A 25494-nucleotide genomic window follows, 5' to 3' on the forward strand; every position below is an offset into this window, starting at 1 on the left:
CCCGGGACTTAACTTCCTGAACCAACGTAAGGAGACCTGGGGCAAAAGGTTCCCTTAGTTGTCAACTCCCCTCAGCAAGGATCCTTCCTCTGTGCCTCTCCCTACACCCCAATTCTTGGTTAATTACCTTCCTGCAGGAAGCCCAAGGCTGTACCAGGTAATACCACCCGAGAGCCCCTTTCTTCCAGGCCTGGGAGCCCTTTCCTTTAGGCTGCCCGAACTCTGTTTTCCTTTTTTCGCTCCCCACACGAAGTTAGCGCGTGTACGTGGGGTTGTGAGGCCAAAGCAAACCCGGGAGCGCCATCTGCAGGTCTCGAGAGGAAGAGACTGACCTTCGGGGCTGGACTCTGCGCCTTCAACCTCCAGCGGAAGGGAACCAGCCCCGCCGACCAAGGGGAGAGGGAGTGAGGGCTGGGAGGGAGAGGGTTGGCGGGGAGGATTTTTTTTTCCTCCCAGGAGTTACTCCGCAGGTGGATTAAGCGGATCAGGCTCAGGAGGATCCAGGAAGGGAGGCAAATGTCAGAATTCCAAAGACAGCCTCTTAAGGAGTGGGAGGTTCCGAATCCTGTGGGACTGAGCCTGGCTGGATCCCGGCCCGAGAATTAGGGGCCTTGGAAAACCCGGGTGTAAGAGGCCCAGGAGGAGCCTCCTCCTGGCTCAGTGGGGCAGGTGCGGCACCCAGCCTAGCTGCCGCCTGGGCTCCAGCCAGCGGGACAGCGGCGCGAGTCTGCGGCTCTTTCGCCGGCGCCAGGGTCTGCAGTCAGGGGCCAGAGGCACCTCAAGACCGGGCAGCGGGAGCGGAGCGCGGGCTTCCCCGAGCCGCCCTTTCGCAGACCCAGGGAAGCGGGGGGAGGGAGCGAAGGAGGGAGAGAGAGTTAAAACATCAGCTGAAGTGCCAAGATGATTTATGAGACGAGGGAAAATATTTCATAAAGATCTCCCGGATATTCTGTACTTAACCAGTTAGGAGACAAAGGGCTTCTCCTGCCTGGTGCGTACGAGCGGACCGAGCGGGTGCGGACGAAGGCTGCGGAGGCCGGGCCAGAGGCTCTGGCAGGAGCGGGCCCGGGCCGAGCGCTAGCTCGGGAGCCGCCAAGCTGGCGGCGGGCGGCGCTCAGCCTCGTTCGCAGCCTCTTCTCCCCAGCCGGGGAGAGCAAGCCTCGTCTCCCGCGTCCTCTGCCGACAGCGACCAGTCGCTCTGCACTGTCTTCCTCCCCAAGCCCTTCTCCCAGGCCACCCGAGGGTCCAGAAGCCAAGTCCCGGGGCTGTCCCACCGTCCGCTGGGTCCCACTGAGGCAGGTGGGTCCTCGCCGGAGGTCTCCAGCTCCATCGGAAACCGAGCGTTCTGGGCTGCCCAGACCCCGATGGGCAAGGGGACGAGGGAGCCCTCCGCGCAGCCGCGCGTGGGATGCAAGAGGACAAACTGCCGGGCACTTTGCCCCGGAATGAGATTGGGGGGTGCGTGGGTGGGGAGGTACCTCAGGAGGGAAAGGCGAGAGGGAAGGACCAGAGAGAGGAAGGAAGAATCAGGAAGGAACGGAAGGGAACTCAGAGCTGAGAGGAGGGGGGTTAAGACTAGGGATGCGGACCGGGCTCGGGGCCGCGTGGCCCACGCGGGCACTGGCCGGTGGATGGCAGGGCTGGGTGAGTTGGGACTGTGAGCCCGGCTGCCGAGAGCGGCGCGCTCCGCGGCACTCTGTCGTTGCCTGAATATTCATTAGACCGGCCGCTCTTTCTCCTTATCTAACGTTTATCTTATCGGCGAGTTTCGTTGCTCAGTGTAGTTTTAATCCCGGGCTCCCCTTTCCCCTCCCCCTGGCCCGCTCGCCTCCCTCTCCCTTCCTTCGCCTGCTGCTCCCTCCCTCCCTCCCTGCCGTTTCCCCCTCCCCTCCCCTCCCCTCGCCGGCACCGGAGTGACAGGCGCGGGGCCCTCCTCGCCGAAGCTCGGGGCTCCGGCGCTGGCGAATCACAGAGTGGTGGAATCTATTGCCTTTGTCTGACAAGTCATCCATCTCCCAGCGCGGGGAGGGGGAGGGGGTCTGGAGGGGGCTTTGCAGCTTTTAGAGAGACACACACCGGGAGCCGAGGCTCCAGTCTCCGGCCGAGCCTTCTCGCAGCCGCAGCCCACCTGGGGCCAGCCCAGTGCGGCCGGCGCTGCTCAGCTCCCTCCCTCCTTCCCGGCCCTTCGGCCGCGGCGGCGCGCGCCTGCCTTTTCTGGGGGCGGGGGCCCGGCTCGCGCTCTCCCCTCTCCGAGGCGCCCGCTCGGACATCCCGAGGATTGCTACTTCTCTGCCAACTTCGCCAACTCACCCGCACTTGGAGCGGCCCGGCTCCCCGCCCGGCGCCCTCGGGCCGCCCCCCCCCCCCCTCGGCTCCTCGCCCTCTCCGACCGCCGCCTCTCCGATGACCGGGTTCCAGGGGAGCTGAGCGAGCCGCCTCCCCCGCCCAGCCTCAGCCCTGGCCTCAGCGGCCGCGCGCGCCATGCGCCCCCAGATCCCCCCGGCCCGGCCCGCCGCCTCGGGGCCGCTCTGCTGACCGCCCGGCCCCGCGCCCCGACGGTGGGAAGTTGCGGTCGCTGCGGTTGCAAGCTCCGACCCGCCCGGGAAGCGTCCCCGCGGGGAGCGCAGCGCGGCGCCCCCCGCCCGCCCCGCCGCTGCCGGGCGCCCGCTCACCTCCCCCACCCCCGCCTCCCCAACGTCCCTCCCTTTTCTCCTCAAGTCCTGAAGTTGAGTTTGAGAGGCGACACGGCGGCGGCGGCCGCGCTGCTCCCGCTCCTCTGCCTCCCCATGGATATGCACTGCAAAGCAGACCCCTTCTCCGCGATGCACCGTGAGTACCCGCGCCCGGCTCCTGTCCCGGCTCGGGGCTTCCCGTCCTAACCCTATCCTGTCCCGCCCCGCGTGGCCCTGGCCCCCTGCGCTCAGGTCCCACCTTGGGGACCACGCTGGCTTCTCTAGCCGCCCCCCCCCTTCGTTCTTCCTCTTTCCCCCATTTTCCAGTGTTTTCAAAGCCTCCAGTTTCTCTCTTCTGCCTTATGTTCCTGGTACTTCTCCCTCTACCAGCCTTCCTACCTTCCCTGGTGCCCATCACCTGTCTTCCTTCCTTCCACCTGCTTCTTCTTAGGTCATCGATCCACAGCCCCTGGTCCTGGCTCCAGCCATCCTACTCCCTGGTCACCCTCTTGCCCTGGGCTGGGAGACTAATTGGCAGGCAGTTTTGAGGGGTTTGTGTTGTGGTGTTCTCTCTCTCTCTGTCTCTCTCTACCTCCTCCTCCCTCCATTCATCTCTACCTTTCTCAAACTTAGAGTGTGATTGTCCAGGAGGAGACTCCTAACATGGGCAGCTTCAGTGTCAGGACAATCAGGCAGAAGAGTGTGGGGGTGGGGTGCCCCCATCTGACCCTCAGCTCCTAGCACCTCCAGGCCCCGGCAGGGCTTCTTGTGAGCTGGTTTGTAATACTTCCTTCCTCTCCTTTTCTTTCCCACCTCCTTCCCTTCTCCTTCCCCTTCTCTTCTCCTTGAGTTGGGAGTCTGAGATTGGCAGGATGTGATGGTCATCTTTCTCCGCCTCTCCCTGGGAGATGCTCTAAAAACAAAGAGGGGTTCCAAGGAGGAATCCAAGTCAGCAAGAGATGGGAGTAGAGGAGGCTGCCAGGCGGCCCCTGGGCACAGCCAAGCTCCGCTTGCAGTTCTGGAGGCTCCTTGCCGGCCTCCCACTCCCTGGTGAAAATGGTCCAGCCAGTGACCTGGCCAGTGGGTAGTCAAAGAGGGAGAAAACGAGGGGGAAAGAACAAAAGGAAGGCAAGCAAATGCCAAAGCTGGGGAGAAAGGAAAGAGAAAAAAAAAAAACAGGGGGAAGGAAATAAAAGAAAGAAAACAGAAAGGATGTTCCAGAAGAAAGAGAAGGGGAGAAAAATGAAAAAAAATAGAAAAAGAGGGAATTATTTTAATGAAATCTGAATTTATCTAATTCATGTCCTATACCTTTAGCTTGGAGAAGAATTCAGAGATTGTTTTTTGCAGGCTTTTTTTTTTCTCTCCCAGATAAATGAATTCTAAATAGAAAACTTCTCCTCCTCTGTAGATTAATAATTAAGGATGGTTTGTAACTTTTCACAGGGAAACTTTTTTAGACCTGGCTTGGATCGGTGCTCTGGACAAGAGAGCCGAGGAGGAAGAGTTGTGTTTTTCTATAAGCATATAATTAGCGTTACAGGGGGAGATTTAAAAAATACTCCTGGGATAAAATATATTTTCCTAAAGAATTTCTAAGCACAGCTAATCCAAGTCAGGGCCCTCTGGCCGCGGCGGATCTCCGTCAGCTGAGCCAGAAATCCTGTCTCCTTTTCGGAGTGAGTGGAACCAGGTCGACCCGCCGTCTTCGCCCAGCCCGCCGGCCTCCCTGCTCTGCCGCCTCTGCTCTCGCCCTTCTCTCTGGCTGATTCCGCGGGGAAATCTGCCGAGTCCCGGCCGCCCACTGGGTGTCACTTGGAAACCCAAAGGGGAGCAAGGCGAGCTGAAGGCGGTCGGAGGAAGGAAGAGACCGCGGAGCGAGCGAGCAAGCGGGCGGGCGGGCGGGCGGGCCAGCAATCAGCCGGAGCCCGAGTCCGCGCCGGCGGCAGTGGCGCATTCCAGGCCCGACTCATCGGCGGCTCCCGGCCCCCTGGCCTGGACTCCTGCCGTGCCCCCTTCCCATCCCCTTCCCTTAGATTGGGGACGAGGGGCCGGGCCCGGAGCCCGGGGAGGCTGAATTATTCATCTTTAATCTGCCCGCAGCTGCCGCCTTTTCATACCGGTAACGCGAGTTCTCCCGGGGCCTAAATTATTGATGGTCGAGGTTTGGAGGGAGGGGAGGGGTGAGGAGTGGGGCTAGAGGTAGGGAGAGTAGCAGGGATGAGGGGCAAAAATCAGAGGTTGTGGCCTCCCTCAGCCTCCAGATCAGAAGCCTCTCCCCAGGGGTTTCGCCGGCCCTTGCTCTCAGCACCCCCAGAAGGGGACGCGAAAGAAATGAGCGGAACACAGATGTCCCCGCTTTCTCCGAAAGTCGGCTGAGGCTAGCAGGGCAGGGGCTGTAGGTTGCCGGTCAGGTCAGGCTGGCCGCTAGAACTCTGCGCTTGGATTGCTCAGGAACTGCGGCTGCGGGTTGATGGCTCTGGGTGCAGGATTCCTAGACTGCTGTAGGCCAGGGAGAACGGGGCGCCGCGCAGCGTCCTCAGGTCTTGCATCCGGTGACCACTTGGGCTCTGAGGTTGAGGGTCCGCGCTGGAGTCGGGTTAGAGACCCAGCGCCCTTGTCCTGGGCGGGAGAGCAAACGCCCTTGCTTCGCGGTGTCCTGGGAGGCTGCCGAGGTCTAAGAGGTCAGAGGGACAGGAGCTGGCTCCGGCTGGCAGCACGGGGTGCCCTGGTGAGCCCTTAGCCTGTCTGGGCCACCTGAGCCATGTTACCTAGGCAAGGCAATGGGTCCCAAGCCTGGCGCAAGGCGGCAGGCAGACAAGCCCCTGCAGCCTGCGTTCTCTGGCTGTTACCGAGCAGAGCGCCCGGCCGCTCTCCGCTGCCTCCCAGTCTCTGAGCGCAGCAGGCTCCGGGCCCCTGCCTCTTCAGCCTTCCCTCCTCCACCTGGCGTTCTTTGAACTTTAGACACTAGGGAGACCAGTGGGAAATATGGCCCCCAAATATATAAATACAGAAAACATAAAGGAAAGGGAAAATCCCGGTCAAAAACCAAAATAAAATAAAAACAAAAACACAGGGAAAGAGGTAGGAAAACTCCAACTCTGATTAAAAATAGATACAAGAGGTAGGGAACAAAAGGAGAGGGGCAGGGACTTAGCCTCTTTCTGTCCTTAGAACCCTTTTGTACTGAGTCCACCGGTCCCAGACACCCCCCCCCCAAATCATCTGCCTCCAAGCCCTAGCACGCACCAACGACTCCCCCTTGCTTGCGGCTCAGGCGGGATCCCGCTTCGCGCTGCTTCTGTTCTCTGCTCGGCCCTTCCTTTCCTCTCCTACATTCTTTCCTGCCTGCATTAATTCCCCCTCTTCCCTCTTTCCTCTCACCCTGCTTCTCCATTCCTTCCCTCACTTTCTCCCTTGCGAGGTACTGGCCTTCGAGACGCGTTCTTCCCAGCCCTCTGCCCAGCGTCGCGCTCCCGCATCTCTAACGCCCCGTGGGTTTCAATCCCCAATCCGCCGCGTGGTGTTGACCGGACCACTGTTCTTCCGGGAGTCCGGGATCATGCCCCTGCGCCCTGCCTGCTCCCTTTGCACGTCCTGGGCCGCGGACCCTGACTAATGGCCGGTCCCTGCTGTCTGTGGGGTGTTGTGTTTTTTTCTTGTCTCTCCCCAGCAGGGCACGGGGGTGTGAACCAGCTCGGGGGGGTGTTTGTGAACGGCCGGCCCCTGCCCGACGTGGTGAGGCAGCGCATCGTGGAGCTGGCCCACCAGGGTGTGCGGCCCTGCGACATATCCCGGCAGCTGCGGGTCAGCCACGGCTGTGTCAGCAAAATCCTGGGCAGGTGAGGGCCTCAGAGCTGCCCCTGGGAGACACCTTGCCTCCTTATCCCTCCGCCCTGGGTCTCCAGACCAAGGACTTGGCTAAAAGTCAAGGACGCCAGTGGGAGAGGGGCTATCCAGATACTCAGAGGTATCTAGAGAGCTGCTCCTTTCGGTGAGGGCTGAGGGTGCTCAGGTGGTGGCCGCGGCCCCAGGAGCCAGGGTGGAGCAGGGTCACTCAAATTCCGCCCAGCCTCGGGGTTCTCGAGGCTGCCAATTTCCAGCCTTCAGTAAGGGAAGGACTCCTCTTCTAGGAGAGTTAACGCAGACTGGGGAGGGGGGTTGGAGGAACAGGGTGGGGAACGGAAATGGGTCCCCAAGAGAAGAAAAAAATCAGCACTGGGTAGGGGAAAGGAGGGTCCTGGTTCTCAGGGGGCTCTGTGCTCAGTAGGAAAGGGCTGGAGGTGGTGCCTCCGCCATGGTGGGCCTGGAGGCCTGGAATTGTGCTGTTCCTCCAGTTCCTTCCCAATGAAAGTCTGGGCTTTCAGACTCCCAGGGGCGCCTATTCCCGCTGGTGTGCTCACAGCCCCCCTCCCCCGTGACTGCCTTCCCAGAGGGAGTGTCCCTCTCGTCCTCCCCTTCATCCTCCAGGCTATCCCTCGCCCTAGCCACGCGCCCTCTGGAAGCTGGCTCAGCCATGCTGAGTCTTTTCCCTCCACGCTGTTGCCTCGGGTGGGAGAGTGGCTCGGCCGCTCTGGAGCCTGCAGCCTCCCTGCCCCCGCCGTAGCCTGCTTCTCGCTGACCCCGCCGGCCTTCCGGGCGCAGGTACTATGAAACCGGCAGCATCAAGCCCGGAGTGATCGGAGGCTCCAAGCCCAAAGTGGCGACCCCCAAAGTGGTGGACAAGATTGCTGAATACAAGCGACAGAACCCAACTATGTTCGCCTGGGAGATCCGAGACCGGCTCCTGGCCGAGGGCATCTGCGACAATGACACGGTGCCCAGCGTCTCCTCCATCAACAGGTGAGCAAGCCGCCCGGGGCTACAGGCTAGGGGCGGGACTCCAGCTCCCAGCTCTTGCCTACCAGCGCGACTCCCAGCTTGCGGTCTCTGTTCTTTCTCCAGCCTCTGCCCTTGCTCCAGGATCTCAGCCCCAACGTCCTTTGGGCAGGGAGAGGGGACCTGGGAGGCAGAGAGCTAGACAGACAGACAGAGCTGTCTCCAGCTCAGGGCTGGGTATTCCCTGCCAGGCTTCTCCCGCCGGCGTCCTGGAAATGAATCCAAGTGTTTGTGGTAATTAAGACTCCAAGATTACGTGCCTCGGTATCTAGAGACAATCACAGCCCACAGCCGAAGCCTTTAAAATGACCAGTGTCTATTCATCGCTTCCAAACAGACTTCCCTTTCTAAAGGCATGCTCCCTTCTCCAGGGGCAGCCTCCTGTTCTGGCTTCCCCACCCTCCCTGCCAACTCCCACAAAGCTTGCCTCCCAGGAGCCCAGGCCATGCTAGCCAGCTCCGCACAAATTTCCGGCCTACGAGCACCGAGCATCCAGGCCTGCAGAGCAAACGCTAACCACCAGCCAGCAGTTGGCAGGGAGTAGAGAAGCCGGACAAGGAGTGGGGCACCAGGCAAGAAGGGAGAGCTCTGGACCCCGAGGCTCAACTTTAGGGTGCTTAGGACCAGGACTCAGTCTGCACCAGATGACAGGCTCAGGCACATGGGGACGACATAGGCTGGAGTGAGCCGCACATATAGCTGCACAAGGTAGTCTCCCAATCCCCAAGCTACTCTAGCACGCTCTCTGGCAGAACGCACGTGCACACCCCATGTACGCACACCCCCGCCAGTGTGCAAATGGGCCTGTGCTGGGTACAGCACATGCAAACAGCAGTTGGATGCAAGAGCCCAGGATGGCTCCGACATCACGGAGCTGTGCAATCTGACATCAACAGAGACCCTGTACAAGTTCCAGACTGCTTGGCCGGCCTTTCAACCCCTGCCCCCCGCCCCCCCCCCCCACCATTTTAAGGCAGATTCCCAAATTAGAAGAGGGTTTCCTACTCTTGTTATTCTTTGCACTTTTCACGGGCTCATTATCAGGACAACTAATAATTCAGATGGTGCCTTTTCCTGAAACTGGCATCACGTATTAAGGTTTGTTTTTTTTTTTTTAAATATTTTGCAAATGATATGGAATTATCCCAAATCATCCTGAAAACAGCAGGTAAAATTAGCTGGTAGAATGTACCTTGGCTAAAGAAGATTCCCTCTGCCACACTCGTGCTGTAACGTACTGCGAGGCGACCCCAGAAATTATCCCAGTGTGTGCCATCTGTATTAAAATGGTTATTCAGTTATGAACAGGGTAACATAATACTGATCAGCTAATTATACACCCTCCGAAAACCCTCCAGCTCCCTGGGCCTGGCTCACTAGGTGTTGAAAGCATAGCGGTTTGACATTCAGACACCTTCGGAAGAAGCCCGAGAAAGACTGTGGGTGGTTTGGGAGGGGAATGTGTCTTTTGCATTTAAAAGCCAGAGGAGGCTGGGGAAGCTTTGGGGCCGGGGCAGGATTGGCGGTTAGGGAAGGGCAGGGGACAAAGCATTGTTTTCTGAGCCATCTGGAGACAGCCTCTTGGCTGTCTGCTGGTCCTGGGAGTGAGTTGGAACTGAGATCTTGCGAGAAGAGCAGCCTGCTGAAGAGCAGTGTTGTTGGGACTGGGCGCTGGTGTTCTGGGGGACGTTCCAGAGAAATGCTTGTTGTCAGTGATAGGATTTGCAAGCCTTTGGAGGAACCGAAGACACGCACAGTTAAGGCAATTTGCTTTTCTTGATGGGCAGAGGGCCGGAGCGATCAAGGCAGTTATGGTGGCAGCCTCCCTTGTCTACCACCCCGTCCAGCACCCACCCCCGCCTCTCCCCCAACATATACCCTCTCAGGCTGAGATGTTTTGGGAAGCTGGCTCATGCAAGAGTTTGGGAATGCCCTCATCCTGAAAAGCCACAGAAGACGGGGAACGGGTGACCCCAGGATCAAGCTCAGGAGCCTTGGGGTACTCCACCGGAATTGGGGGGAGGTAAAGGAGTGAGGAGTAGAGAGCGGGTTGAGAGTGGGAAGAGAACAGCCTCAGCTTGACAGCTCTGACCATGGCCCCGTCTGCTCAGCGTGGCGCCCCACCACCTAAGGGGCACAGAGGCTTCCTCGGGCATGTAGAAATAGCCATCTGTGGGCAGGTGTTGCTGGAGATGGAGAGAGAGTGGGAGGAGAGGAACGGGGAAGCCACGGGCAGCATGGGCAACCAGCCCTGGGCCTGTGGTTAGGCCTCCTGGCTTGCTTTGTCAACCAGGAGCAGTCAGGGTATTCTGGATTTCACTGTGGGACAGAGTCCTACCGTGGTTCAAATTTCGGAGGAAGATTCTGAGGGCTTCCCAGTGTGCTGCTGAGTTGGGGCTGGAGGGATGTGTCTGGGCCCCCGTGCCCTTAGCTTCATCCTTGTAGGTGCTTTGCTTGAAAGAAGGAAAGGTTTATTCTGAGATTTGTTGGTCCACCCTGAAACCGGATAAAGCGGGATGTTTCTGCCAGCGTTGGTGATGTCGGGAACTTTGTGAATTCTCATCCTCTATAGGAAGAGCCTGGAGACTTTCCTCCGTGCAGAAAGTGCACTGGGGAAAGGGTGGCTCTTGAGTTTAGAGTCTTACTGTTGGTGAGGTGCCCACTCGTCTTAGGTACGTGTAACCATTGTCAGAGTGTGCATGTGCCGGTGGTTGGCAAGAAAGGAAGTCCACACATGCTCACCCACCTGAGCCAAATTGTGAGATTTTTTTTCATTTTCTCCTCCCCAAAACAGATGCTGTCGCCGCACTTGAAATATGCTGTTATGGTTACAAACTCAATTGCTTTTCGTGCCTCTAAAATTGGTTTTGGCTTTCTCTGATCCTGTCGCGATAAAGGCTTGGACATTCAATCCGTACACCCCACTGGCAAATCCTCAGAGAAATACCTCTCTGAGTCAATGGAGTAGGTCAGGGAGGCCTCCCAAAGCCACTCCTGCCCCCGGAGACCACTGTCAAACACCCAGAGGGTTGACTGGATTGCTTAGCATGTGGAACTTTTGTGACTCATTCTTGATGTTGGGTTACTGATTGCTGACCAGGGAGTTGCCAGTTCTTCAGCTTGCACGCTGCCACTGTAGAGGGTGGGTGTTTACGAACAGGTGACTTGAGGTTGAAGCCTGGTGTGGGAAATGGCCTATAGATGGGGGAAGTGATGCTACCGAAGGAGGAAGTCACCCAATTATAACGCTGAGCAATTGACGAGGCAGGAAGGATTCTCCTGATTATGTGCCAGAGTCTCCTGGTTTGGCTGTTGCTCTGGGCAGAGAGTACTGCTCCTTTGAAAGAATAGGCGCAAACTCCAAGTAGAGTCTAGGGTTACGGAGGATCCCCTGAGGGTGCCCCCTTGGAACAAGTCGACAAAAAGGCCGTTGCCCTCTTAACTTTTTCAGCCTGCCCTACACTCTTGGGATCAGGCCTTCCCTGCTCCTAGATCTTTGGACTGGACTCTTCCAGAGTCAGTTTCTCGCTGATCACCTGCTACCCACACTCTCTCTCAGCCTGTTTGGCTCTAAGTGAGCACGTTCATTTTCCCAGCAGTGGCAACAGTGGCTTCAAGGCTGCAGTCCCAGGGCTGTTCAAGAATTCCATCCTGTGTCGTTCACAGGCCTCATCAGAGGTCTGGCAGTGGGGTGACAGTCGTGGGCCAGCTGTTCATTCAAAGACTATCCAAACAAGCCAGGAGCCACTCATCCTAGCTGAGGGAATGCTGAAGACACGTAGACATGTTCAGGGCCAGAGCCTGTGTCTGTCTCTCTGAAACTTGGGTTCTACAACATTGCACTTTTGACTCTTAGACCTGACTTGGCCAGAAGGGCAGCTTCACCTGCCCCATCTCCATAGTCGTGGAGCTGTTTCGTGGTCAGGGCTGGTGGTCTCACGCCAAAGAGCTAAGGCAAGTTGGTGAGCTAAGAGGAAGACTTCTATCCTCAGAAGAATGGGAGAAATAAGGACAGAGAACTTGCCTTCTGTGGCCTGGGACCTACCAGCCACAAAGAGCCCCAAATAGCAAACGAATATGACAGTTTCTGTCTGAGAAGCCTTGCTCACCTGTCGTTCCCCGGGGAGGGCTCTCCCGCTGCTGAGGTCCCCCCTGTCATTAGACAAACATGTGTAATAGGCGGGACTGCTGATCTTATTTCTTAAAACGACCTGGAGTTCTCCCCCTGAAGGGTCATTTTTGTTCCCTGAGTTATGTTAGACTTCTCGGCCAGTGGTTGTATTGGTCTGACTGTTTCTCTCGTTGGCTGGCTCAGAGTGGGCCCTCAGGCCACCAGATGGCTTCAGGTGAGAGCAGTGGCTGGTGGCCCTGAGCTCTTACCTCAGCTGGCAGCTCTGGAGAAGAGGAAGACAGGAGGGCTTGTTCCTAGTGAGAACTCCAGGTAGGTTTTGGAAGGCGATGCAAGGAAGAAAAGAGAGGGAAACTCCTAACTAACTAGCTAAATAGTGTCCCAACTATTTTGAGAACTCAATAAAACAATCACATCAAATATGAAGAGGCATAAATCTTGTGTCTGCACAGGTAACCTACTCAATTGCTTTTATTATCGCTCAGGCTGCCTCCATTTATTACCGTCCACAGCCTGGGCAAAGGAGGTTGCATAGAGGGTGGTCTCCAGTGCAATCCTACACCCTGAGAGGCAACAATCAGCCCATAGAGCCAGGGATTTCGATGGGAGCTCGGGAAGGGCCCATCTGTCTGCATGAAAACCAATCAATAACTCTGTAACCAGAGCCCTTGTCACAGGGAAATGGACAACACAACAGTTCAATACAGGGGCCACAGGGGGAATTAGCCAGTGGAGATGGGGGCCAGGCAGGAGCAGACCCTGGAGAAGGGAAACAGGGTGCCTGGAGAAGGGAAGGTTGGGGAGGGAGTGGGCTGTGGCAGGGGAGAGCAGCGGCTTTGTGTGCATATTGGCAGAATGGGTGAATTATTGTGTAGAGTAGATCCAGGGACGGAGAGGCACTGGTGGAAGTCGGTTTGGGAGGGAACAGTTGGGCTTATTCTGGCGCACGGGAGAGAGTGTGGTTGTATATGTGATGGTATGTGCTTATAGACTAGAACATCACAGATTCCAGAGAAGGAGTGGCAATGGTAGTAACTGGTGCAGAAGGGGAATCGCCACCCCCGACCCCTGCCACCAAGAGCCTGCACCACGAAGAGGGGCTTGGTATGAGCCGAAATGGGATAGGGGTCCTGCTTCCCCGTCTTGTGAGCAGGACTGATAAAGGAATACTGTGTGCCAAGGGCTCCACCGTATGTTCCTAGCGTTGGAGATCTCTGGCTGTAGCTACTTTGCAACTTCCCCTCTTAGTTTCAGGTTTGTCCTTAGTCCCCCTTTGTTGCTACCTGGAGCTGGAGGTCCTCACGGCAAGAGGAAACGACGTATATGTATTTCCTTTTCACTTCTGGTCCTTTAAAAGAGTGCACTAAAGTGTTCTAACCTGGGCCACCACTTCTCTGAACCCCTGCTGTTTCCCCCCACTCCCCAAGCCAGTTGTTCAGAGTTCAGACCCTTGCAAAGGAAGCAGTTACGGGTACAGCTTTGGTCAGTGCAGCTCACCAGCCATGTGGGTGAGTCTAGAAAAGAGAGAAGGGCCCGTGACAGATCTGAGGCGTGGGAAACAGTATCTCACGACAATGCCCAAGTAACAAGTGAAACAGATGGGAAATTAAATCACATTGGGTTTATCTATCTACCAGGAAGCCACGGGGTTGAATGGTTTCCTCCTGTTGAGCCTGTTGTTTTGGTGCCATCAAGGTGCAGCTTGCACATATTCACGATGGTTTCTAGGCATAGAGGTTGACATCTTCAGTGCATGTGGGTTTGTATATGTATGTGTGTGCCATCCCGTGTCTGCTCTTTGGTAAAAGGGCGAGGAGGCCAAGAACAAAGGGAGGAAGGCCCACAGGACGTGACCTACAATCACTGACAGAGGCTGGACACCTTGTCTCTGGCCCAACAGTTTAACCAGTGATGCAGTCATGGGGCCATTGGCTGATAATAGGACTCAGCTGAAGATTCTTTGTTTTGTAATTTGGGCAAACCCAGGTCAAATTTTCCTTCAATCTTTATTGGCACTGTAACACTCCATGGTCCAGTTAGCCCCCCAAAAGAGGGCCCTGGCTACAGTGATGTCACCTTTGTAGTGGAGAGCTGAATGGTCAGCGGTCCATCTTCTCTTAGATACCTGACTCCCAGCCCAGTTGGCAGGACTAGTTAGGGGCCAACTGCACAAGCAGCCGAAAAGATGCTCTTCCCAGTGGGTCTCCTTCCTATAGACTTGTGTCACAGAGACCCACCAAGGAGTGTGGGTCCCTCCAGCAGGAGGCATGGCAGCAGCACTGGGGCATGGTCATTGGCAGAGCTCTCCCAAGGACCAGGCCCTGGGCCCAGCTTCCAAGTCCTTCCCCAGTAACCCAGATGCCAGGAAAAGAAGGGAGAGGCTATGTGTGAGAACCACGTAAATGGGAACTGGAGTGGGCTTGGAGACCAGGAAGGGCATGAAGGCACAGACAGATGCCTGGGGGCTCCAGAGAGGGCTGGGCCTCGGGGAGCTGTTGGGAGTGGGAAATAAGAGGAGAGTGACCGAGCACTGGAGGAGAAGGGGCAAGGCCTTGTGCAGTTCCCTGTGGGAACTCCTGGGTGGGAGAAGAAGGTATGTCGAGGGGAGGTACGGAGAGGGGAGAGGCTGTAGAGCCACGTTCCTCTTGTAGCCCATCTCAACAACCACACACACACACACACACACACACACACACCCTGGACTCTGTCTTTTGGTTTCTGAGGGATAATATATATGATAAGGAAGTATTTTGTGTTTTTCACATAACAGTGAGAGAAAATGAGACTTGCTGACCTTCTAGAGAGGTCAGGTTTACCGTAGGGATGTGGGTGGAGGAGGGTAGGGCTGCAGGAGATGGGATGGAGCTGGTGAGAGCTGGACAAAAAAGGGCCTGGAGTATGCAGGCCCAGCCCAGAGGCAGGAAGATTTGGGGTTTAAAAACTCTGTGCTGGGCAAAGAAAACACCATTTCTGGCCTGATTCAGTCCATGGGCCCTGGTCTGCAGCCCCAGGGCTGTGTAACAAGACATAGCTTCTCTTCTCTGCTTCAGACCAGAGGGCAGGTGCAGGGGTGCAGGTGGTACTTCCTGAGCCCCTTGGTCCAGGAGCCCCTGAGGGAGGGAGGTGGAGGGGACGTCCACTCTCTACCGTGAGGGCAGGAGAGGGTGAGGCGGGAGTGGGAGAGGAGGACAGAAGTCAGAAGGAAGGCTGAAGAGTGAGGAAGGAGGCGGGGAGGCTGAGGGGCAAAAGGGTGAGGCCTCTGAGCTGGCTTGGCCTGAGGAGAATGGAGTGAATGGCGGGAGTACAAAGCAAGGAGCTCCAGAAGCTTGAAAATTGGGCTGGATCCCGTGCATCTCAGCCAAGGGCCTCTAGTAGAGCTTGGAGGCAGTTGGAGGGACCGTCAGCTCTGGACAGCTGGTAGACCAGGCTAAGGGTGGCGGGGGGGTGGTACTCAGGAAGCTTAGAATGTGGGAAAGGAGAGAAGGGAGGCCAGCCAGGAGAGGGAGAGGTGTCAGAGTGAAGGAGGTGGCACGGGAGGTCAAGTGGCGGGAGCCGGGGCTCAGGGCCACCCGCACCAGGCAGCACACAGCACCAGGCGGGCTGGCGGCCGCTGCAAAGCTGCTGCAGGTGTAGCTGCTGCAGCCTGGTCCCCGCAGAAGGGAGAGTGGGAGGGAAGCCAAGAGGAAGGGAGAGAGGTCCTCACTTCCTAGGTGTTCCAGAGTGGAGCCCCCTCCACCTGGGAGCCTCTGGCCGCTTTGCTCAGGGCTTCCTCTTCTGCCTGCCTTCAGCCCTGCCCGAACTTCTCTGCAGTGAGCTCCCTCTGCAGCCATTCAGGAACAGAGGAAGCCAGAGGACGTCGGGAGCAGCTCCTGGCAGGAGTGGCGGAGAGGCTGTAGGACAGGGCAGCAGGCCGGAAGGGGGACTGTCCTCACCTTGTAGGCACAGTAAGGTCACAAAATCAGAGAGGAAGGGCTCAGAGGACCGCGGGAGGAGAAAGGAGGGCAGGAAGGGAGAGCAGTGGCGGCCCCAGAGCTTGAGCAAATGGGAACAAGCATTCCCTGCCCCGATGCTCCCTCTTGGCGCCAGGGTCTTTGCTGGGCTGGTGGAGGAAGCTTCAGGAAACCGGGAGCCTCGTGGGCAGTGTCTGGCTCGACAGGCCCCAGGGATGGTCAGGGAGGAGACCTTCATCCTGCCCCTTATCTTGTGACTTTCCATCCTGATTGTCGAGGGCGAGGTGGCACCTGCCGTGTGCATCATACCAAGAGAAGTTGGTGACGGTGTGTCGAGGGCCTCTGTGTGGCTCTGTCGTGGGGAGAGTCTGGGAACTTTGGGAAGAGTGTGTGGGTCCAGCTGAGCATAGCATTCACGCCCTGGGAAGCTGTCTACCTGGTGCTGGTATTCCAAGGAGCTCTTAGAAGGAGTCGGGCTTATCAAACGGGGAGCTGGTGGCTTGTTACTCAGAGGGTTTGCGGCTGAAGGGATCGTTTGGTCTCAGAATGAAAGTCTCTGCCGTCGCTTGGACAACTTGCCCATTTGGGACGTTAGCAAGCGTTACCTGGCAAGCGTGAGTTGAATGGATGGTAGAGCTCCCGCTAGGCTGAGGAGTAGGGTTTCCGGTCAGGTCCGCAGGGTCCCGACACACTCAGTCTGAACGCGGGCACATGTGCGTGTTCTCTGCTAGGCGTGAGGGTGTAGAGTGGTGTGCGAGGGCCAGGTCGCTACCGGGAGCACAGTCGCGGTGCGTGGTTTGCGTCTGTTGAGATCCTCGAGGCGGGTGTGCATCTAGGTAAGGACACAGGTCAAGCGATTTATCTCCTTTTTTCATCTGCAGAGAGGAGACCTCCCCTCCCTCCCCCTATCCCTTACCTTTTTCCTTCCTCTCTCTCCTTCTCCTCGGGTTAGCTGGTTTGGGTTAGGAGGCCAATCTCAGTAGACTCTAACTGAAGAGGGAAGAGAATGTGATAAGATAAGGAAGGCCATCCACGCTCTGGGGACCAATAGAGGTTTCATGTTCCCCCACTCCGCTCGGCTTCTCTAGGGAGCTGACACCAGGGCAGGCGGCCTTCCCACACACTGTGACTGTCTGGCCTCTGGCAGAGCCAGAGAAAATGAAGTATCCCTTGGGGTCAAGACTCAGGTTCCTTTCCCAGTCACCATGGGTCTGGCCGGGGGGAGGCCCTGACCAAAGAGGAAAAAGGGGTAGGAGAGAGACAGCCTAAGACAGGAGCAGTGAGCAGCGGAGGTGACTGACACCGGTCAGCTCCAACTAAAGCCTGGTTTGGGGGCCACAGAAATGGACTGAGTATGTGTGTTGGGAAGGGAGGTCATTTTTTTTTTTTTATTGGAGAAGAGGCTCTGAAGCCTGAGCTGAGCACTCAGCTCTTTTCAGAGGTATAGGCCTGGTTTTGTCCAGGTCTTCCTAGAAATAGTGTCCAGCCCTCACTCTTATGCCCCCTGCCCTCCAGCCCCAGCACATATGCATTCGCCTCTTCCTCCTCCCAACCCTTCCCTTAACTTAGCTTTGAGGATTAGGTAGTTCCTGGACCCAGGGAGGCAGCCTGGAGATTCCTTAGGAGATGACCTCCCAGAGTGGGTACAAAAAAAGTTGAGAGAAATTCATTTCATGGCCAGTGGCTGCTTAGAAAAGGCGATTCCAGCATACGAATGTGATAAATGTTAACTGAGCATTAATCGCATTAAAGAGGGCCCTATAAACTTTTCATTTCTAATTAAATTCGTCCAGTGATGCTGCCCAAGCGAGTACTCTGGGCCTTTGTTTATGTGGAAAATTAAAATGCAAATACAATGGGATTTATTTCCAGGAGTGGAGTGATGGGCTGGCCCCTCTGGCTACTGGTCTCCAGGCCTGTCCGGCCAGGTAACTGCTTCTTTGGAAGTGCTGTCCCTCTTGGGACACATTCTGGTGTGAAGGGAGAGGACAGAGTTCAAGGTCAAATAGAATTAGCAATGAGGAAGTGTGGAAAGATTTGCAGAGAGGGAGAAAAAGGCAACAGATGACCCAGAAATATAGGAAGGCATTGCCCTGGTCCCCCCCACCCCCACCCCCACCACTTCGAACTCACACCTCTAAGAGAAGAGATCCCTAAAATCTTGCTTGGGAATAATGTCATCACAAGCCTCTGCTGCAGCTCTGGGATGAAGGGTGTACGTGGGAGGGAGAATTTGGAGGAATCAGCCCTGCCAGGCATATGTGGGCCTCCTCCTAAAAGAACTGAGTGGTCATCAGCAGGGAAGGCCCTGGGCCTGGATTTATCTGCAGCACCTTGAGGGTGGGCTGCTGTCCACATCACGGTTTCACTGATCTCTTCCTGCCGGTGCCAAACGGCATTGACACAGGGCAGTGGAGCATAGAACCGAGGACGCTGTGCAGGCACGCCCGCCTGCACGCAGCCTTGTCGTGTGTAGGGAGAGCCGGTCGCTCATAAGAATAAACAAATGTCCCTTGCAGGGAGTCCTTTAGTGCCACGATGCCTTTGATAAAAAGCAGTAACCCTAAATACTGTTGAATGGAGCGATCTAAAGTTCCTATTTACTAAAACATAAATTAAGTCAAGTGGAGAGAAAACACGGGTAAGGAAAATCGTGTGGGTAGATCAGTAGCGACACTGAAAGATCGCTGTGCTGCTCCATGGATAAGGAAGTTGTAAACAGCATTAAAGAGTAGAGAGGGAAAGAAAATGGAAGTAGAGAGATGATAAAAGGCAGAGCACTAAATCACAAGTAGGGGTACGTGCACAAAGTCACAAGCCAGATTTACACCAAGCGTTGCAAAATCTACAGCTTGGACTGACAACACACAGAGATACTCTGCACCCGGGCATGCAGGCATCCAGAGAGTGGATGGGGCCATGTCAGCACCAAGAGGCTGGATGTGGCCGCAACGTGGTCTCTCCCTGCCGGACAAGGGGACTGATTCATTAGCTCCGCAGGGATCTGACTGGTCCGGTTCTGCAGACGGTCCAGGATACAGCCTTAGGACGTTTTTAAAGGTCTCTGAGTACATGAGGCTCTTGTGAACTGGATCCACGTTCTAACGGATCTCCAAGATGGAGTCTGATTGACTGGTTTGGTTAAATAGCTTGCTACCCCTGTTCTCTTTAGTCTGTTTTATTCTGGGTTGTTCTTGTCCTTTTTAGTGTTCACTTACGTCTCTTAGAAACGTATGAGCACTTGCTGACAAACAGGTAAATGTGACAACTCCCAAACATCTGAACGAAAATCAAAGCTTTAGTCAATCGTCTATAAGGGTTGTCAATAGGATGCCAAATATCTGGTGATTTAGAGACATCATGGATCAAATTTCTTAGTTTTTATCCAGGCGCAGCATCAACACTCGTTTTCATTCCACTGGTGTTGCATTTCACTGGAAAACACCTGTTTCCAGAGGGAAGTATTGTAGGCGACAAAGCGTTGTGGTTAGAAAGCATCTTTGATGCATTTGGGTCTGGCTTCTGGTTTAAAAAGAGGCTGGTCTTGACCCGAAAGTCAGGTGGAGAGCTGGTACTTAGAGCGCTTAGCATCTGGACAAGTACAGCTGATGGACACTTGCCCCGGAAGGTTGGTTGGGAGGGCAAATCGCCTTGTCCAAATAAGGGTAAACTGTCTGGTAGGCCTGGCTTCCATAAGGGGATCCTTTTTGCCACCTTAAAGGGGAGTATCAGGTGCTTAGTAGACATGGCCTTTCATTCATTTATACTTTCATTTGTCCATCCAGAAAACCTTTGCTAAGCACCTGCCATATACTAAGCAATTCATGCAAACCTTTGTAACCCAGAAAAAGTAAGAAAATGGGCTCTAGGAGAGATTTCTGGAGTTTGAAGCAAGCTTCCCTGCTCACTGGCTGCGTGGTTACAGGTCAATCTCATCTCCTCCCTGGACCTCAGCCTCTCCACCCCTCTAGCACGGAGATAACCACACAGTTCTGTCATAGGTGCTTATGAGGGTTATGTGAGTTCATCCACATAAACCTGCTTAGCATTGCACCTGGCACGAAGCAAGTGCTCAATAAATGTTAGTTATTATTGTGGCAGTCGTAGCCATCAAGTGTACATTTCTTGCAATGTGTCTGTGTCAATGTGTGTGAGTTCTGGCCTGTGTGTGCACAAACAGTGAACTCTTTTAAATAAAAAGTTCGAGTTGAAAGGATATTCTGTGAACAGAAATGTGTATCATGAATGCCGGTGAGAATTATGGTGCTCTCTGGGCCCAGCCGGATTGAGGAAGGGGCCTGTGTGCAGGCCCCTATGTGTGTGCAGGGAAAAAGCGCTCTGAGTCACTTACCTGAGCACTGAACAGAATCAGTCAGATAATTGCCCCCTTTGTCCACGTTGTTGGAGAGCCCAGCCTGTGTGTGTGTGTGTGTGTGTGTGTGTGTGTGTGTAAACTTCATATGCCTGCACACTCCTTCTCTGGAATGAGCTTACTATTGCTTGAGGAGTTGAAGGTTGGCATTTTCTGGGCTTCATGGCATTTTCATGGGTTGTGGTGCTTTGCATTTTATAGGTTTTTTTTTTTTTAAGATAAAATGAAACGGTAGTGGGAAAAAAATCCTTATTTGATGGGTTTGAAGGGTTCCTCTGATTCTTAAATGTCATAGAGGGAAGAGAAGGGAGGTAAACAGGAAGAGGAAGGAAAGAGAGAAGAGAAAGTAGAGACAAGATAAAGGATAAAGAGAGAGGTGAGGGGGAAGTAAGCAAATATTTGACAAGTTCAAACTGATCTGCCTACTATTGTCCCACATATCTGGATGTTCCAGGGAACCATAGGAGGTTGATAATCACTGCAGTTATTTTCACTGCTAAGGGCTAAAAGATTTTAAGAAGCAAATTTAGGAGAAAATTTCACTTTGGGCTTGATGTATGAACACACTGAGCAATGGCTCCAAGTAACGACAACTACAGATTCTTTTTACCCTACACTCAATAAGAACAAAGGTGAAAATCAAAGTTCTCTAAACCCCCGATGATGTGTTCTGTCTCCCCACCTCTATGGAAAGGCCCGTGGAATGAGGCCAAGGCCCAATCCCATTCTTGCCCGTAGTTTTCCCGGCCCCTTTGGTCTGGGTGGGTAACCAAGTTCAGCTCAATGGACTTTCATAAGATCCACACGCAACTGCCTTAATATTCACTGATCTGATTTCCTTCTTACCCCTTCCTTATTTCCCAATTTGACACCTGGATTTCACTATCCCTTATTTATACCTATTGGCTGGCAAAGGTTCTGACTTTTAAAATTAGAAAGCAAATATTTTAAATGAGCTAAATTTGAACCCTGAGGACTCAATTACCCTTGAATTTTTTTCATAAGTATAAAATGCCTAAGGGCCACCACCTACCTTTCCGCCTATTCATCCTTGCGGGGCTGGATGAAGCCCTCTGTATGGAGACAGGCAGTGGCGAAATCTGTCATCGCCCAGCCCCTGCCGCTGTCCAAAGGGACCGGAAGGTCGAGGAGGGAGCTACCCCCTGCCTCCACACTACCTGACTGAAGTTTTTACACTTCTCCGCTTAGATCACACACAGCTTTACTCATCTTGGGGTTTTAGGTATGTTAGCACACGTGTGTACACGCTTGTACACATGCAGAGACCAATCTATGGCTGCTTTACTTGGTAAGCCCTTTTGTTCATAATAACAGTAGCTAACAAGTGCTTACTATAGTAGAAATCATTATAAGCATGTTGCATGTATTAATTGATTTAAGCCTCGTAAACAACCCCATAGGGCTTTATAGGATTGTTTATAGATGAGGTAACTGGAGTTTAGTGACGTTAAGTAAGTTACTCAGGTCACAAGGCTAAGCAGCAGAACTAGGATTTGAACCCAGGCGGTACTGGCTCTAAAACCTATGTGTTCATCCAGCACTCCACCCTTCAGATCGCCTTCGCCGTCAGAGGAAGAGCAGGTGTCTGCAGTCTCTTGCAGGGCTCTGTATATCTCGCAGCCTCACACCCAGCGATGTAGTTACACATTTCCTGACAAGCTCAGAACAAAGACCCTGATCCTTAGTAGAAAGTTATGCCTAGTAGGTGTTGCTGTACTCTTCCATGGTGTGTGTGTGTGTGTGTGTGTGTGTGTGCGCGCACACGTCCGCGGCCTGGTGAGTGCAGGCCGCTGCTGAGCCACATCATCTGGGGATGCTGGGAAGGAAGAAGGTGCTGATGGCCAGAATCCCAGAGAGGAGGGGACTGGGGAACTAGGATTCCTGTTTGACTTGGGTTCATGTTCCTTGGAATCGGGGAGTTTACTCCCATCTACCCTCCTCTATACAGGCTTGGAGGCTTAACTTTCCACATGAGGCAGATGTAGGGAGGGTGGCCCCAGGACCTGTGTCAGTGTGGTCAGGTCAGAAGTGTCCCATGGAACAGGGGCTGTGTGCTTCCAACAGAACAGAGCCGTGCTTCTGGTCATCAAGAAGAGATCTGTCCCTCATCTCTAGAATCTTCCTTCTGGAAAGCAGCAGTGCAAATGACCAGGTCGAAGTAAGCTAAAAAAGCTAAAGGATGGGCCCTCTCGCCCGCCTCCCGCCACCACACCGAGAAAGCAATTACCGAATCATACAGCACCACCCAGATCCAACATCATTACTCAACCCACATCACCAAGGAGACACCCATTAACCAAATCTCTGAGACGTACATTACAAAAAAAAAAAAAAAAAAAAAAAAGCTGATATGATCAACGAACACAATAATTCAAAGCTGAGACGCAGACATTGCTGCTAAACAATACTCAAATTCCTCCAGCTCAGTGTGACACAAAGTGCAGTCACCTCAATGTCATATCACAAAACACCAAGTAACAAACCTCACGCCGGCTGCAGGAATGCGTCCGGCCACAATGCGTTACAACGTACACCCAACACAATTCAGACTCTGCATCCCACAGGCGCACTCACACGCAAAGGCTGAAATCATGCGGCCACCAGAGCAATAGTAAACGCGACTCAGACAGACACAGCAGTGGACCTGGAAGCACAGCACCCGGCCCTTCTGCACACCCAGCAGAAACCGGTCCCCGCCGAAGCCTCCCCAAGCTCAGCGTGCTCTTGACCCCCAAGCTCAGCGCAGCCTGCCAGAAAGCAGCAGCACCATCCGGTTTCTCCAGCAGGTGGATGTGTCCAGACCATCACCTTCAATAAGGCCTCCGGGCCCTGGTTGCTAGTAAGAGAATAAACTGTCCCCTGAGCCTGCTTCCTGAGACAGGACGAACCCCGCTCTGTCCTGGTTGGGGTTTAATAAGACTTTGCTGTTACTGAGAACGACAGAGCTCCGGGGAGGGAGGGAAAGGTGGGGGAGGACTGGGAGGGGGCTCACCAGGCTGGGTGCGGGATTCCCCTTCCTCCACCAAGCCCTGCCTTCCGTGGCCATTCCAGAGCCGAAGCCCTCTTGCTGGGTGTTCACTGAGTATCGATTCAGTCTGCAAGCAATTTTAATATTTCTTCAGGGACTTTCCAGCAACAGCACAAGTCATTAATTCACCCTCCCAAATTGCTTATTCAATAGCAGGAACATGGCTCCTGAATAAAGTCCCAGAATTTATGTGACTCGCACGAGTCAGGAGGTCAAACAACTGTTATGGAGCGAAGTTAAAAATCCAAATAAAATATTGACACTTTTTTGGGGAGGGGGAGGGGGGGGACGTAAAGGTATTTAAAATAGGTTTTTGTTGCAATGCCCCCAGGATAAAGAATGGAAGGAGACTGAAGACAAGTTGGAGTTTATAAAATCAATGGAATTTATTGCACATCTACTTGGCATTTAATAATTCTCTCATTTCCACATCCCCTGCACCCCATCCTAGCCATAGACAGAAAGATACACAGGTGTACAAGGGCACATTTATGCACATCAATACTGGTTCACGGACCAATATAAAAACACAGTTGTGATGTGAGAATCTAGACGCCCTGGGAAGGGACCAGTGATAAGTGTGACTGCGGCTTCCATGTTTGACAGAAATAGGCATAACTGGGGCAGAAATTCATGAAGTAGGTTTTGATAAATATATCCAGTATTATAAATCTTGGATCAATGCATCAGAGCAGACATGAATATAAAGATACACGAATCATGGAAGTAGTTTCTAGAAACATAGAAACTGAGAAACACTTCTGTGTGCGGTTTCGCCACGCGATCATGTACATGATTTGAAAACTCGAGAGACAGATAAAGAGATGGATGCAGAGAATTTGGAAACTCTACACCCAAACCTACCAGTGCATGTAAAATACTGAAACCATAGCCACTTAACCTAAAATTGTGGTTCGTTTGTTACACGGACGTGCTGCTCATCAAATACAGGGGAGAGGTTAAGCATGTTTGGAATCACTGCTGTATGCAATTTCTGTTTATTGTCTCCACATACATTTGCTCAGTTGTCCAGATCGCAGAGGCGAGAAGACTGTAGGGGAAATTCGTTCATGCCCAAATAGTTAATAAACACAGATAGCTATTAATGTAGAAATTTCCAGGAGAGGTAAGATGGTTCAGCCTATCCACACTGGAGTCCCAGGCCTGTACCCAAAGTCTGGCTCCAGTGCTGTTCAGCACGTGACCTTAGGCGAATTGCTCAGCCTCCTTGTTGTCGCGTTGGTGTAAGAGACAACATGCGTATTTGACAGAGTTGTAGTTCAGATTTGAATGAGAAAATGCACTTGTCACAATGCCTGTCAGTTAGTGAATATGAAATAAATTTTAGTTATTTCTTTTGCCGTTATTATATGCAGCTCTTCTATTCAGGGCCAGCCTCTCATAGATTCTATCATCTGTTCTTGATATGAGTCATTCTACCCAGTGGTTGGCAGCGTGGGTTCTGGAGTCAAGCTCCCAGGTCTAAATCCTGGCTCTGCTACTTACCAGCTGTGTGCGCTTGGGCAAGTTACTTAACTTCTCTGAGCTTCAGCTTCCACGTCTGTAGAATAGGGATAATAATCTTTGTAAGAAGTTGTAATAAATTAAATAATCCACCTAAAGTGCTTAGCACAGTGCCTGGTACATGGTGAGCATATATTAGCTCACTATATCCCTTAAGGTGTCATCCTTGTTATTAATAATAACATTCAGTTGTTTTTCAGCAAATAGTTTTTTTCTTCAAAAAATTCTTAAAATTCTGCAAATAGTTTTGAAATACTGACATCATGGGGGCGCCCTGGGTGGCTCAGTCAGTTAAGCTTTGGACTTCGGCTCAGGTCATGATTTCATGGTTCATGAGTTCGAGCCCCAAGTCGGGCTCTGTGCTAACCTCTCCGAGCCTGGAGCCTGCTTCAGATTCTGTGTCTCCCCCTCTCTCTGCCCCGCCCCAACTTGCTCTCTCTCTCTCTCTCTCCCTCTCTCTAAAAAATAAATAAACGGGGCGCCTGGGTGGCGCAGTCGGTTAAGCGTCCGACTTCAGCCAGGTCACGATCTTGCGGTCCGTGAGTTCGAGCCCCGCGTCAGGCTCTGGGCCGATGGCTTGGAGCCTGGAGCCTGTTTCCGATTCTGTGTCTCCCTCTCTCTCTGCCCCTCCCCCGTTCATGCTCTGTCTCTCTCTGTCCCAAAAATAAATAAAAAAAAAAAAATAATAAAATAAAATAAAATAAAATAAAATAAAAAATAAATAAACATTGAAAAAAGCTTAAAAAAATATATGTAAATACTGACATCACGCCAGGCCCTGTTACTAGGTGCTGAAAATACAATAGTGAGAAAAATGGGCATGACATCTGTCCTTGTAGAGGTCAGAGTCCAGGGGAGGACTCAGGGTGAACTGAGTAAGTAAGAAAACAAGCTTTCAGCTCTGTGCTAGACCCTGAGGG

General features: G+C 53.7%; 1 protein-coding gene across 12 annotated transcripts in view; it reads left to right on the forward strand.

The window, feature by feature from the left end:
* The first annotated feature begins 2673 nt into the window (after positions 1–2673).
* PAX2 (paired box 2) overlaps positions 2674–25494 on the forward strand; it is a 77974-nt gene continuing 55153 nt past the window's right edge. For 3 of the 12 annotated variants that reach the window (XM_058697504.1, XM_058697501.1, XM_058697509.1), the window contains exons 1-3: positions 2682–2829; positions 6346–6514; positions 7317–7514. In XM_058697504.1, the coding sequence (XP_058553487.1) occupies positions 2787–2829; positions 6346–6514; positions 7317–7514 (410 nt within the window). In that variant the 5' untranslated portion in view covers positions 2682–2786. Of the gene's footprint in view, positions 2830–4907; positions 6515–7316; positions 7515–25494 lie in introns of those variants that run through there. The other 9 variants (XM_058697498.1, XM_058697502.1, XM_058697506.1 and 6 more) reach the window with 7 other exon arrangements.

The sequence above is a fragment of the Neofelis nebulosa genome, chromosome 13 (assembly GCF_028018385.1).
Source record: "Neofelis nebulosa isolate mNeoNeb1 chromosome 13, mNeoNeb1.pri, whole genome shotgun sequence".
Lineage (NCBI taxonomy): Eukaryota > Metazoa > Chordata > Mammalia > Carnivora > Felidae > Neofelis > Neofelis nebulosa.